The sequence below is a fragment of the Brachyhypopomus gauderio genome, chromosome 4 (genome assembly GCF_052324685.1).
Source record: "Brachyhypopomus gauderio isolate BG-103 chromosome 4, BGAUD_0.2, whole genome shotgun sequence".
Taxonomy (NCBI): Eukaryota; Metazoa; Chordata; class Actinopteri; order Gymnotiformes; family Hypopomidae; genus Brachyhypopomus; species Brachyhypopomus gauderio.
In genome coordinates this window covers 36872503-36887877 of record NC_135214.1, presented here as the reverse complement: position 1 = coordinate 36887877, position 15375 = coordinate 36872503, and the positions used below count along the sequence as shown (strand labels likewise).

The window sequence follows — 15375 nt, the reverse complement described above, 5'->3', positions numbered from 1 at the left end:
CCTCAAACATCTGTAGGGGACAGAGTTGAGCCAAGAACCAACCAGCAGTCCTAACAAGACCTAATGTGTCTGTGTCCAGGCTCTGCATTCACACTGAGTACCCCCAGTGCTCCTGGCCCCCTGGTGTTCACTGCCCTGAGTCCAGAGACACTGCAGCTGAGCTGGGACAAACCCCGGAAGCCCAACGGGGAGATTCTGGGCTACGTGGTGACCTGCGAACAGCTGCATGGCGGAGGTCATTATCTCGCTCAAGTTCCACTATATGAGTGTTCAGCTTTATCAGTGTTTATGAGTTCCTCTAACACTGTTGAACCGGTTTAATAACATTCAGGAAGTTGCAGATTTGAAACAGAATGCTGTTGTTGACTCTGGAATGCCCTAAATATAATATGCTGTTAGAAAAGGTTCAAATAGAGCCCAATGACAGTGTGTGTGTGCATATGTGTGTGATGTTCCTGCAGGAGATATGCGTTCCTTCCAGCTCAGTGGCAACACTGCGACCTCTCTGACTGTGTCTGACCTGAGTGAGAATGTGCCCTACAAGTTCAAAGTTCAAGCCCAGACCACGCAAGGCTTTGGGCCAGAGAGAGAGGGCATCATCACCATTGAATCTCAAGATGGCGGTATGACACCCACGTCACATGCTTCACAGGGCATGTTCTGCTTCAACAGTTGAATATTGTTCTGACTAATCAGTGTCTCAGTGCCTTCAAACGTAATCACCCCCCACTCTCTCAGGATCTATGGGTCAGTACAGCAGCCAATCCATGATGAAGAGAGACGTGTTCAGTCTGCCAACACAGACCACCACACATACCAGTCACACCATGTTCAGTGAGCCCTTCATCACTTCAGGTAGAGACAGAGCTGACAGGTGTACACTGATCTGACCATCCCTGAGACAAACATCCATGTGAAAATAACACTTTAAGAATATATACAAATGTAGGTTTGTTAACGACACGTCCGTTTTTGTGTGTTTAAGATGGCATGATGATGTCAAGCAGACAGGTGACCCAGCACACTGAGATGAGCGGCAGTGTCACGCGGCAGGTGGAGATGGTGCAGAGAGGAGTAACATCCACCGTCACCAAAAAGGTGGAGAAACAGTACTATGAAGCCTGACCTCCAACAGATCCCAAATGCCCCCCAAGGACATGAGTGTGTCCATGCACAGAGTGTCTGTGCGGTAGACACCTGGTGTCCATGTACAGTGTGTCTGTGTTGAAGTGACTGTAGACCCTATGTGCACCTGACTGTAGTCCCAGGAGGAAGATGAGAAGTGATGAAGAGGAGATGCTCGAGATCTGGGCCTAGCAGCCACTTTACCAGACCACCTTTACACACAAGACTGATGTTATTGTGTTTCATTGAGTGTAAACAAAAGACATATTAGTTACTGCCTTTGTTCAAAGCTCCTGTACCAAACCTTTAAAGCTCTCTTCTGTGGGTGGAACCATGCTACTAGACTAGAGACTAGATTAGACTCCAGACTACATTAGACTCGAGACTAGACTAGGGAGAGCTTCTATCAGCAACTGCTCACACAGACGTTTGAGTATTTGAGTTAATTTTGTCTTAAATGTTTTTTTGTTGTTTGGGTGTGTCGTTTTTGAGATGCAGCTGTTGTTTCTCATAGCTAACGAGGGTGTGTTGACCTGTACACGCATCTAACTTCAGCTCACACAGTTCGCGTCTGTTTCAGCACTGGGACGCATACATCAGCTTTCTTGGAGTTCTTGCAGATTGTAGATATTTTGTTGAAGCTTGGCCATGGATCAAAACACACATTGGGGTCTGAAGTCTGAGCTTTTAAAGGTTGCAGTAATTCATACAATATGCAAATGTTGCTGGCTTAATATGCGTCTGCCATTTTGGGAGAAAATATCTTATGCTTTTTGTAACTTTTTAATATATCAAAGTTTTACATTGTTATGATTTTTAAATATTTTTTACATTAGTAATAATATGTATCATGTTAAAAGGCTCAGACATTTCACTTTATTTCATTTTATTCAGTTTCATTTTGTTATTAGGTATATCATTAACCACTGCAAGCACTTCGCATTTAAAATGTTATAAAACTTCATTCAGTTTCCTGTCATTCAGTGCATTACAATGAGACCCGTTTGCACACCAGGTACTGACAAATGTTTGATGAGATCAAATGATTTCTGCCTCCATTTACAGTACATAAAATCTGCATTAAAGAGAGTGTGTGAGTGTCTTTGATGAGATCAAATGATTTCTGCTTCTATTTACAGTACATTAAATCTGCATTAAAGAGTGTGTGTGTGTGTGTCTTTGATGCTGCTGAGTCACTGTGCATTCACAGCTTCCTGAAAACAGCATGTTTAGCATGTGTGTGTGTGTGTGTGTAAGATCTTATAAATTCATGCATGTCTATTCATGGTTGGCGTTAGATTTTCAGGACATAAACATGTTACATAAATACTGAAATTCTTTAAAAAGTCAAATACATTGTATTTCATAGAACATACATTGCATTTTAATTAAATGACTATTTGACTGGTTACATTTAAACTCATCCTGTGTTTGCCAGTGAGGCTGTTTGAACAAGTCTTCATAAATCTGCAGAAATATGTCATTTGAGATAAGCAGTGGTGTGTTCACCCAGCATAAGAATGTGTGTGTGTGTGTGTGTGTGTGTGTGTGTTAGCAAAACAGGCATGCTGTATGTTTGTTCAGTCAGCAGAAGAGGCGTGCACGTGTTCTCTCACCTGAACAGACGTGTGTGTGTGTGTGTGTGTGTGTGTTCTCAGCTGAAGAGACACGGTTGCTCACACAGGCAGGGCCATCTCAAGGCTGCCGGCCTGATCACCAACTCCCTCATGATGTCGGCTGTGCCGAACACGGGGTAGACCCTCTCCCTGAACCTCACGCAGTACGTGTAGATGTGCGCCCGCCTCTGGACGTCATAGAAGGACAGTTGGCCCTGCTCATAGTCCAGGTGGACGCCCAGACGTCGGGGCAGAGGCGAACAGGGCAACGTGGTGGCGGGCACAGTCAGGGCGCTCAGCCGCACGCCCCTCTCCAGCCGCAGGGTGAAGTAGCCGCTTCCCGCATGCAGCGGGCCGAAACCTTGCCGAGCGGCCGACTCTGTGGCCACGCCCACGCGCCAGTCTCGCTCTCCCAGCTCCACTTCCCAGTAGTGTCGACCTGCGGAGAAGCCCTCCGCTCCCAGAGCACACATCCAGCCGTCGAAACGCCGGGGACCTTGCAGGACCGTGTGGGACTCCACATTGCAGTGCATCCGCTTCCTGTCATCAGACACAATCAACGCGGGGTGTGCCGTCCCTGGGTCAAGGGTCACCTCCACTGCAGGGGGGGTGCAGTGAAGTAACACACTGTGTTTTTCGTGAGATTTAAAAACCCACCTGACCTCGTGACCCCTCTGACCTAAATCCAACTCCTGATCTGCTTAACATTAAGTTTGAACCCAAATGAATAACCAACCTACAACCTCAACTGAAAACGTAACAGAACCAGAAACTGAAATGGTGGGTAATCTTCCTCCCCCCGTGTGACTGGAGTTGGAACACCTGACAGAATGGGCAAAGTGGAGAGGCATACCTGCTGAACGACAGATCCAGTCCCACACTGAGGAAGACAGAGAAGCAGTCCTTCATCACGTCTAGACGGAGACGACTAGTTAACTAGTGTAACGGTGAGAGTGAGTGTGTGTAGGTACGTACCCGTGTGTGGAATGTACTGGAGCGCACCTGAAGAGGGAGAGAAGATTTAAATCAGATTTTGTATATGTTAAAGCATATTAACACATTAACATGAGGAGGGAGAGACTGAGATATTTAAGTCAGATTTTGGATATGTTAAAGTTTCAAATTGAACTGTGACCCCAGATAAGATCAAACATATTGTGTAACCACAGTCGTCACCATCTGCTGATTCAGCATTTATAGGAGACAGTGTAAATCTTCCAGAGAAGTGCCGAAGAAGCTGAGAAGCTAACCCATTCTCTGGCATGTACAACAGCAGAGGAACGTTCACGTAGACACAGATTGACTTCAGTCTCATGATATCAGATATCATAATGCACTTACTGCTGGTCTTCCTCTTCTGCTTATGAGCAAGCCACAGTCTGGGTATGAGCTCCTGTCAATCAACTCAGAATGTTAGACAGCACCAAATCAGAGAGCCCAAACACCACCCAATCAGACAGCATCTCCAACACCAAACCTCAAAGCTTGAGTCCTTGAGTTTAGTTCCAACCCTAATCCTACTCAGATGATCCATGTAGACACATCAGTGTTGAGTGTGTTGGAGCACACGTTTGATTTAATCACACAAAAAATCATGTGCTTAAATCACAAGAGTGTGTATGTCATTTCAATCAATGACATTAAATTGGTTATTCTCAGTGTGTTCTGATCATGCATGTCTACAGCAGGACTTTGTACTCAGGACAATGAGATTACTGGATGCTACATTTCTCGGCCCTGAGGCAATGGATGACGTACTATGCACAATTACAAATACTATATGTTTAGATAAACGTATATGTCCACTATATGTTTAGGTATACGTAGATGTCTGCTATATGCTTAGGTAAACGTATATGTCCGCTATATGTTTAGGTATACATATGCTATATGTTTAGGTATACGTAGACGTCTGCTATATGTTTAGGTAAACGTATATGTCCGCTATATGTTTAGGTATACATATGCTATATGTTTAGGTATATGTTTTCGTTTGCTATATGTTTAGGTATATGTTTTTGTCTTCTATATGTTTAGGTACATGTTTTCGTCTGCTATATGTTTAGGTAAACATATATGTCTGCTGTATGTTATAGTAAGAGAGGGGTGGATGAATAGCAAACCATCCTTTTTAATCATGAACAGTAATCGCTAGAGTGATTAGTCCTTCAGCACACACCAAACACATTCTCTTTCAACTGATCAAAGAGTTGATGTGTAACTGACCAAAATCTTTCTGTATTCAGACTGGGGTGCTCTATGTTTAGTCTCAGAGAAGGCAGGGGTGTTATATACACAGTGGGTGGAGGAAGGCAGGGGTGTTATATAGGCAGTGGGTGGAGGAAGGAAGGGGTGATATATACGCAGTGGGTGGAGGAAGGCAGGGGTGTTATATAGGCAGTGGGTGGAGGAAGGCAGGGGTGTTATATGGGCAGTGGGTGGAGGAAGGCAGGGGTGTTATATAGGCAGTGGGTGGAGGAAGGCAGGGGTGTTATATGGGCAGTGGGTGGAGGAAGGCAGGGGTGTTATATAGGCAGTGGGTGGAGGAAGGCAGGGGTGTTATATAGGCAGTGGGTGGAGGAAGGCAGGGGTGTTATATGGGCAGTGGGTGGAGGAAGGCAGGGGTGTTATATAGGCAGTGGGTGGAGGAAGGCAGGGGTGTTATATGGGCAGTGGGTGGAGGAAGGCAGGGGTGTTATATGGGCAGTGGGTGGAGGAAGGCAGGGGTGTTATATGGGCAGTGGGTGGAGGAAGGCAGGGGTGTTATATGGGCAGTGGGTGGAGGAAGGCAGGGGTGTTATATGGGCAGTGGGTGGAGGAAGGCAGGGGTGTTATATGGGCAGTGGGTGGAGGAAGGCAGGGGTGTTATATAGGCAGTGGGTGGAGGAAGGACACTCAGACCTTGTCCAGTTGAGTCATGAGCACCACCCAAATGAGCAGCTCCATGGCTGACTGTAGGTGGGGCAGGTAACCCCTCCTCCACCGTACTTCCACATCCCCCAACACCACCAGCACAGACTCCCCAGGGCAGATGCCATGCTGGAGGGGAGAGAGAGAACACATGAGATAAAACACTGTGTGTGTGTGTGTGTTTGGCTGTGGCTGTAGGCGTGTTCATGGGTGTGTGTGTGGGGGGGTGTATGGGTGTATGTGGATTTGTGTGTGGTGGGTGTATATGTGTAGATTTGTGTTTGTAAAGATGTGTGTGTGTGTGGTGGGTGTATGTGTGTAGATGTGTGTGTGTGGTGTGTGTGGTAGTGTGTCTGTGTGTAGATATGTGTGTGTGTGTAGATGTGGGTGTGTGGTAGTGTGTGTGTGTATGTGTGTAGATGTGTGTGTGGTAGTGTGTATGTGGTGGGCGTACGTGTGTAGCTGTGTGTGTGTGGTGGGTATGTGTGGTAGTGTGTGTGTGTGGTGGGTGTGTGTGGGGGGGGGACTACTCAGTCCATCTCATTATACCAGCCATGTCCAAATTCGGCCCGCAACTTATGCCATAAAATCAGCAACATACGTCCCACCCAGAGACCGTATATATAAGTGGACTGGATGACATGAGTGAAAAGTAAAGCCTCCGTGTGCTGCCCTCTAGTGGCTGGCTGCAGTACAACTTTTAACCCCGCCTATTCCCAAGTAAGTGAACGGGCCGGACGAGAAATTATATTTTTTGAGCAATTATATTTTGTCAATTCTATAAGACCCCATTGCGTTTGTATCGCTCCCAGTATTTTTCTCTATGATAAACAGATTTTATAGAAGTTATTGTTACTTAAAGGGGTGTGGCGATAAGGTGATTTGACAGTTAACTGCGTTGACTGACATCTAATACCAGACGCTCAAACGTGAACGCGCTCAACAGCAAAATTCTATCAAAACTCTCTACAGCAAAACTTTACCTTTGTTTATTTTGTAAAACGTCAAAAGTGTCTATACTGGTGGGCGTATCCTAACGAATGTGATCAGAGTTGGGGCGGAGATACGGTCTCTGGCGCAGATACTGTCCTGCCTACCGGTTCTAATGCGCATACTCTGGCTCCAATTTTCATCTACTGCGCAAGCGCATTCAAGATGGCAGCGTCCATGACAGCCATCTTGGTAGCTTCAAAAATTCACAATGGGAGTCAACGGTGAAGTACCGTTCATTATATATATGGGCTGTGTTCGAAATAGCCTACTACATACTACTGGCGTACTGATCGAGCCCCAAATCAGTACTATGCCGTATGCAGTATGTGACCAAAATGAAAATTTCCAGTACGTGAAACATACCCGGATGACCTACTACTTCCGCAAAATATTCCAGTACGCGAACAGAGCTATCTTCGTGGTGTACTGCATCCCATCATGCAACGCTACGTTCACGTGACCCCGTAGTATGCTTTGCTTTTGTCGCATACTGGAAACTGTACTGCATACTACCACGAGGACCAGTATGCAGTATCCAGTATATACTGAGTCCAGTATGCAGTATCCAGTATGTAGTAGTCTATTTCGAACAGAACCATGGTCTCTGGTCCCACCACACCTGCTATTTTCTAAATAAAATATCCACTATTATATATTTCACCAGAAGATGGCAGTAGACCTGGTACACACACATAGACCTCTCCACACAGACAAAAAGCAGCCCCCTTATTTATTCCATATTAAAGAAGATAATTTGCATACATGAAATAATTTGCATAATTCGATAATTTGCATCAATGAGATAACGGTTGGCCCCCACACAGTTTCACTTTACCAGATCTGCCCTCACTGCCCCCTGCACTAGACAGCAGGAGTGGATGAAGGGAGCTGATTGGTTGTTGTGGTACCGGGTGTCTCCGCCTCTGGCTGTGTGTCCAGTCCATGATAGACCTCTGTTGCTCGCTGAGGTCGCTGCTGTCCTCTCCCGATACACACACCACGCGCTCTCTGCAGTCGCTGTTCACCACACACACATCTGTGTGTGTCAACAATGCTTCGTCTGTGTTCTCCTAAGCAACAAATGTATGTCACTCAGCACACACAAACAAACGCACACATACACACACACACACACACACACACACCAGCTGGGCTCGATTCAGTGTGACAGACCTCAAGTCTTAACAGACTTGCCTTGGACTGCTGGGTAAGGCACACAGGACTGAAAGTGATGACACTCTCCGTTTCCTCACGTTTGTTAAGTACTGCACTAATAGTTAATTAGATATTAACAATATGGAGAACTTTCCATATGATCACATCTATTTGTTTCCTTATGATCACATATGTTGGGTGCTCGCATAGTCACTTAGATAAACAAAGATACAAAGACACGACCTAATTCACAGAGCTTTAAAGAAAACAAGACCATATTGTACCAAGAGTTTATGGAGCTTCATACATGGCAATAAACAGAACTAACACAATAACCTCATTATGCCACTAAGTGAGTGTACATCTAATCAGTCAGAATGACTGTGTTACCAGAATGTGCTGACAGTGTCTCTCTCTCTCTCTCTCTCTCACACACACACACACACACACACACACACACACACACACACACACACACACACACACACACAAGTGAGCCTGAGTCTTCTCCATCACCACACGACTTGCCTCATATACACTTGAGTCTTGTTGGGCATTTTCCTAACTCTTAAAATCTGCAGTTGTGACATCTAACAAGTTTATGTTACTGGTTTATATAGATTTCCATTTTAACTGTGTTCAGTACTGTTATTCATCTATGTAGCAATATATAGCTTCAATGAAGCAACATGAACCACTGTGGTGTATGACGTAACCTGCCCTGCCTTGTTCAGTGTATGTAAATGTCAGTAAGTAAATGTGTGTGCTGTGCCATTTGTATGGTTGATTATACATTGGGTAAATGAAGAATTATTAGGGAGTATGTAGTATAGTGTGGAGTCTATGAGTATAATTCTATAGTGAGCTTATCTGGACTCTGTATTCTGAGTGTAATTCTATTGTCACGTTACAGTCCCTAACCCCTCCCCTTTGGGCATGTGTTTAAGTTGTCTAGGTCTAGTCGTCTGCATCTGTGGATCTTCGTGGGTGTGGTTGTGTCTGAGCATGTTTATCGGTCTCATCTGTGGCTCGTCTCGTGATCACTTGGTGCTTATGTGGTATGTCTATTTAATATGCGTTCGCGCAGTGTCCTCTGCTTGTCTTTGTTAGAGTCATTCACATGTGAATGTTTGTGTGGTCCACGTGCGCTGTCTGCGCTTTTGTACTAAATAAAGTAACGTTTATGCTAGAAGTTAGGACTCTGTGCCTTGTCCTTCTCTCGCACCACAACGTCACATCTATGGTGAGTTTATCTGGATTCTGGGTGTACTTCTGTAGTGAGTTTATCTGGATTCTGTATTCTGGGTGTAATTCTGTAGTGAGTTTATCTGGATTCTGTATTCTGGGTGTAATTCTGTAGTGAGTTTATCTGGATTCTGTATTCTTGGTGTAATTCTGTAGTGAGTTTATCTGGATTCTGTATTCTTGGTGTAATTCTGTAGTGAGTTTATCTGGATTCTGTATTCTGGGTGTAATTCTGTAGTGAGTTTATCTGGATTCTGTATTCTGGGTGTAATTCTGTAGTGAGTTTATCTGGATTCTGTATTCTTGGTGTAATTCTGTAGTGAGTTTATCTGGATTCTGTATTCTTGGTGTAATTCTGTAGTGAGTTTATCTGGATTCTGTATTCTTGGTGTAATTCTGTAGTGAGTTTATCTGGATTCTGTAAGCAGGTCATCTTGCTCACTGACCATCATCTCCAGTATGGAAGCAGTCTCTGTGATGAACTCACAACACATGGCTGGTGGCCAAATATCCTCACCACTCCAGATATGAGCCAGAATGTCTGATCTCTGAGAGAGAGAGAGAGACAGACAGAGAGACAGAGAGAGAGACAGACAGAGAGAGAGACAGAGAGAGAGAGAGAGAGAGAAAGAGAGCGAGAGAGAGAGAGAGAACTGAGTAACTGCTCCAGACAGTGTTTTATTCTTCACCTCCACCACTGCAGGCAGGACAGTGTACTCTATATGTAGTTGGGTGTAGCGGGGCAGGTGGGTCTTCACCTGACATATCCAGGTGAGGTCTCTGGCCAGCTCCATGATGAAGAGCTGGCTCTCTGTCAGCGGAATCCGCCTCTGCAGCCGGGATCTCCAGCGACATTCCTGTCACCACAGGATGACACGCAGAGAGTTATGAAAGCAGTTAGGGTTAGGGGTTAGGAGTTAGGATTAAGGGTTAGGGGATAGGTGTTAGGATTAGGGGTTAGGGTTAGGTGATAGGGTTTGGGGTTGGGGTTAGGGGATAGCATTACGATTAGGGGTCAGGGTTAGGTGATAGGGTTTGGGGCTAGGGTTAGGTGTTAGGGTTTGGGGTTAGGGTTAGGTGATAGGGTTTGGTGTTAGAGTGCAGAGAGTGATGGCAGCTATCACAGCAGGAGGTGAAGGGTTTATTAGAAAGGAAGGAAAGACCATGATGAAGTGTGTCACTGTACCTTCAGGTGGATCTTCAGGTTCTTGGCCGGTTCAATAAAAAACTGTAGACATTCCTTTATCATGATGGTAGAGTTGTGTCCTAAAATGAAAAAGAGAGAGACAAACAGAGATTATTGAGTTGTTTTATAAGAGCGAGCGAGTGAATAACCGCAGCGCGACATATTTCCCGATCGCTCTGCGCAGCGAACTACAGTCCGCGGAGACCTGAGGAAGCAGACCACCGCGTGCACGAGGCGGGGCCGCGGGGCCGCGCACGGACACAGATGGACTCAGAGTTGCCAGGTTCGCGGTTTTCACAGAACAATCCTGCCGCGGGTAAAAATTCTGGGGTCGCGGGGTGCGGTTTTCTGGGCTACTTTTGAGTTGGGCTACTGCGGAAGTTCAAGTCAACACTAAGAATCGATCGCGATATAATACTCGGAGTGTCTATTTGCACCCGGGTACAAGTAGCATTTGCCACACAGCGAGGCTATTTTCACCCCTTAATAAAAAAAAAGCGAACCCATCTGCGCATGTCTACCAATGAATGCGCGGGAGCGAAAAGACGCAAATTCAAAGGAACCGAAACGGAGACAGTAGGAAACGGTAAGCAGAATTTGGTTAATAGTTATGTATAAAGGTCCATCACTCAATTTAACTTTACATTTTAAGATATATATTTAAGAAATAGTGTGAGAATTATTATCCAACGAACACTGATATATTTTTGAGCTAATAAGAGCATAATAGTGGCGAACGTAAAGTGTTACCGGGTGGGGGGTGTAAAATGGACACAGCGAGAAAAAAAAGACAGATTTCAAGTGTGCAGAAACAGTCTAAATTGTCGTTTGAACTAACCTAGTGAAAACCGGGACATTAAATAATTTTTATTTTTTGCCGCGACCGAATATTAAAAAGAAGGAAAACCGGGACAAACCGGGACAGCGACGTGAAAACCGGGACAGGTGGCAACACTAACTGGCGCTACAGAGCTTGGAGGCGGACACAAACGCTGAGGAGAGCGAGATTTATTAAGAGGAATGATCATGATCAAAGTCGTTCAAACAGGCAGGGGTCATAACGGGCGAGCCATCCAGGTTTGACAAATAAACAGGCATGACGATACTAAGAATTAAACTAAGACACCGTACGAACACTTTAAACCAAACACGGGGTAAACGCATACAAACTAGAAAATCAGGCTACAGAAAACACAGACGACTGAGCAACGAAACGAGTAGAACTCACAGACCAGAAAGCGTAGAACACTGAACAAAGAGCATGAATAACGAGCACAACACGACCAAAGAGCATGAATAACAAGAGCACAACACGACCAAAGAGCATGAATAACAAGAGCACAAACTAACCAAATAGAACAAAACAACCAATAACCGATAAGTGAAACACTGGGACTATAAATACACAGAACTAAACTAGACACACACAGAACTAAACTAGACACACAGGTGAAGACACTGATGACACGGGCGTGTCAGACGAGGGGAAACCATGGAGACAGACACGCAGGGAACAACACAGACACAAGGACAGGAACAAGTGACAGAGAGGGGGGTGTAGCCCTACGTGACAGTCACATTGCTATCTTACAAAAACAATTTTGTCCAGTCTATTTTTTGAGTTTTGTGTAAAATTATATAATTTTGTCTTTTTGTTCTCTATTTTTGTGTTGTTTCAGTACACACAAAGGACATGAATGTGTATAACAAAAGATGTACAGTCCTTTTGAATTAAGGTTTTTGCATGACAGAGTCAATATGCCAGACTTATAATGTAATGACTATTTTATATAAGCTAATATTTGTGTTTTCTCCCAAGAAGGAAGAAAAGCTAAAGAACATTTGTGAAGGATACTCCTTCGACAGTTGTGAGGAATTCCAGAGAGCACTGAGATTATGGAGTGAAGAGGGCTACCATCCAATGCACAAAATTAAAATTTATTTAAACATGATGTAAATAATAAAAACCCCAATTTATTTCTTTAAAAAATGTACAAACCATCCAGAAAAAATGAATTAAAAAATCAAATCTGTCTTCTGCATTCTGTGAAATTAAATAAAATGAAAGAGGCTGATAATGTACTGGCAGGAAGAATATTTGTATACATCATACTGTAACGCTGGCGACTGGGTGAAGGACGAGACACAGAATCCTGTTCGCTACAGACGTTACTTTATTTGTCTTTACACATATAGCGCAGACAGTGCACGTTTAACACTCATATAGAGACACGTAGACTCAATCAACGACGAGCACAAGACACTGCGCGAACGCACATTAAATAGACAAACTACATAAACCCCACATGATGACGAGACGAGCCACAGGTAAAACGAATTATCACAGGACGCAACCGCACCCACGGAGATCCACTGACGCAGACGACATAAACACACGCCCAAAGGGAGGGGTCGGGGACCATAACGTGACACATACAATGTGGTGTACATATCAGGGTGCTACAGACAGATATTAACTTGTTACATTTTGTTTTAACATTATTTATCACTGGCAGTGTATATTACATGTAGTATTTACCATGTGATTACTGCCATTAGCGGTAAGCGACTTAGGATAATTAAATTGCTATTTAAATTCTAAGCATGGTAAAGAAAAAGACTCACAAGTGAAAAACAAAATTCAAACAGGTCTACCCCATAACCCCAAATAAAAGTATCTTCACTTCTTGTAAAATAATTTGTAAGTAAAATGGAACACAAAAGAATAGTACTAATCTTTGATAAATCAAAATGTTGGGTGCAAATAGCACACACTGCTGCATATACCCGGGTGCAAATAGCACACACTGCTATGTACACCCAGGTGCAAATAGCACACATTGCTGCATATACCCGGGTGCAAATAGCACACACTGCTATGTACACCCGGGTGCAAATAACACATACTGCTGCATATACCCGGGTGCAAATAACACATACTGCTGCATATACCCGGGTGCAAATAGCATCTGCCAAAAATACTTAATTTGTCTCCATTTTACACACTCGCCCCAACCCGTCGACAACTTACACTCGCACCCCCACCCCACCCCGATCGACAGATTACACTCGTCGCCACCCCCGTCAACAACTTTGGGCTAGTTTAGGCTTCTGAAGGGCGGGTTTTACACAGATTTTGTGCGGGATATTTTTGTAGGACCTGGCAACCCTGGTTGGGCCGAGTCAGCACACCCACACATTCAGAAAGTCTGGACACCTGCCCCACCGCGGACAGCAGACTGCAGGACCTCCACCACGTGCTGCTGTAACTACTGCAGTAACAGAGTCACAGATCCTGTACGGGACACTTCAGTGCCCAGACACGCCACTGTAACCCAGACGGACACGGTACACGGACGGTCACTCCTACACGTTTGACATGCGCTTACCTTCCACTCCGGTGTGAGCGGAACCTGCATTTACATTCTTCTGAACATCACTCTTGTCGATTATTTAATCGCGAGCTAATCACACGCCACACTCCCGATATGTTTTACACAGGTCGGTTTACCTGATCCGTGTCACTTTACCTCGTGTCTACCGTATGAAGCTCGGAATCATGCTCTTGGTCTATAAATAAAGCCAGTCTCTGAATTTGGGCCATTTCTTTTCAAATAATTCAGGAATTTCTATTTTCGTGTAGTATTAAACCCGTTTGACATGCCTGATTATGTAATAAATTATAGTTGTTTTGTAAATTCACTCTCACATCTCTGGTCAGCGATTACATGGAGCCCTATTGGGTCCCAGGAGCGGTAGGAAACCTCCAGCAGGCTGATTCATTAAGACGCTGAACCCCCCCGCACTTCAAGGCTGAATAATTAGGGAACTAAAGTGACAAGCGACGTACCTCGGCAGGCCATCTGAAAAGTGGCGAGGTAAAGCTTAAGATGAAAGTTTCCTTCAAGTATCCTACCATTAGAGCGACGTCTTTAGTAGTGCTACACAGACCTCCGCATTGCCAACCAGGGCGCCTGCGTTTCCCCTCCACCCTCCGTTTACTCTTTACTGTTTTTCCGAGTGACTTTCCGAGGGAAGCCGAAGTTTTAAAGTGTAGTTGACGGTGTCCACTAGATGGCGACATACTCAACCAGTCAAATAACACCGTAGCCTCTGTTGAGCTAGAGGCGAATCGTCTTTAGCAAACTTTAGCCAAAGTGTACATTAGTCCAAATTACTACATGTTTCAAATGTGAACCATAACGTTGTTCAAAATACTACATGTTTTAAATGTGTATCATAGCATTGTTCAAAATACTACGTTTTAAAGGTGTACCATAACATTGTTAAAATACTACATGTTTTAAAGGTGTACCTTTCCCTCAATATAATTCCCCGGGACTTTAATAAAATGTTTGTGACCAGCTTTGGTCTAAACACCATAAAGATCATCGATCATGGCACGCTTCTCACCCAGAACAGCCCCAAACAGCCCTAAGCAGCCCCAAACAGCCCCTAACAGCCCTGCTCGGAGGGCCTGTGCCTTTAAATGATCACTACGAGCTGCTCACGCAACCCCTTCTTCTGCGTGTGCTGAGCTACCATGGCAACCGAACCCTGGGAGAAACATGGCTGCCAGAGAAATACAAAATGTGTTAGTGGCCAACTTGTTACTCATGAATTAATCCCTACATAGAGGGCTCTGCACAGAAGACTACACCAGCATACAGACATCACAGAACACTACTAATTGACCTTTATTTATGTAAATGTATTACATTATATTATGTGTAATTTACTTCTCCAGAACATCAATGTGGACTAGACTGGCATCACAAACACAACACATTGAAATGACAGTTTAGAGGTGTTTCACAGCTTCAAGTGTGTTATGTCCTGACTTTAATAACTGTGTTTTGCTCCAGGCAGTGAGGACATGACTCAGGTGGAACCAGTGTTCAGTCTTTATGTCACAGTTTGTACGTTTGTAGGTGCCCCAGACACCCACATCTGTGTGTACAAGCACTGAAAAAGTGAAATTTGCATACTGTGTCACCTTTAAAGTAGTGGTCTATCTTCAGTCTGGTAAATTAGGCCTCCTTTGGAAAGGTACATGGTACAATCTGTATATATTTTGTATGTATTCATTTATCGATTTTGTTTGTCTAAATAAACAAGGAAATAAGACCAAAAGGTTGAAACTTA

At 44.4% G+C, this 15375-nt stretch overlaps 2 protein-coding genes across 8 annotated transcripts in view; one reads left to right on the top strand and one right to left on the bottom strand.

Annotated features, from left to right (window-relative positions):
- itgb4 (integrin, beta 4) overlaps window positions 1-2289 on the top strand; it is a 30746-nt gene extending 28457 nt beyond the window's left edge. For all 5 annotated transcript variants that reach the window (XM_077004417.1, XM_077004415.1, XM_077004416.1 and 2 more), the window contains 4 exons: window positions 80-235; window positions 462-623; window positions 739-855; window positions 986-2289. In XM_077004417.1, the coding sequence (XP_076860532.1) occupies window positions 80-235; window positions 462-623; window positions 739-855; window positions 986-1125 (575 nt within the window). In that variant the 3' untranslated portion in view covers window positions 1126-2289. The remainder of the gene's footprint in view (window positions 1-79; window positions 236-461; window positions 624-738; window positions 856-985) is intronic.
- A 134-nt stretch (window positions 2290-2423) lies between these two features.
- LOC143513250 (E3 ubiquitin-protein ligase TRIM58) lies at window positions 2424-14658 on the bottom strand. 3 transcript variants are annotated; one of them, XM_077004421.1, is made up of 10 exons: window positions 14546-14658; window positions 10231-10310; window positions 9803-9901; window positions 9491-9592; window positions 7553-7714; window positions 5643-5780; window positions 4083-4134; window positions 3717-3743; window positions 3595-3621; window positions 2424-3339 (listed from the first exon to the last, which is right to left on the bottom strand). In XM_077004421.1, the coding sequence occupies exons 2-10, from the start codon at window positions 10291-10293 to the stop codon at window positions 2780-2782; spliced, it is 1230 nt and encodes a 409-aa protein (XP_076860536.1). In that variant the 5' UTR covers window positions 10294-10310; window positions 14546-14658; the 3' UTR covers window positions 2424-2779. The 3 variants fall into 3 exon arrangements, with proteins under 3 accessions (XP_076860536.1, XP_076860535.1, XP_076860534.1); XM_077004420.1 differs by lacking the exon at window positions 14546-14658 and adding an exon at window positions 14147-14289; XM_077004419.1 differs by lacking the exon at window positions 14546-14658 and adding an exon at window positions 14081-14277.
- Window positions 14659-15375: the final 717 nt, after the last annotated feature.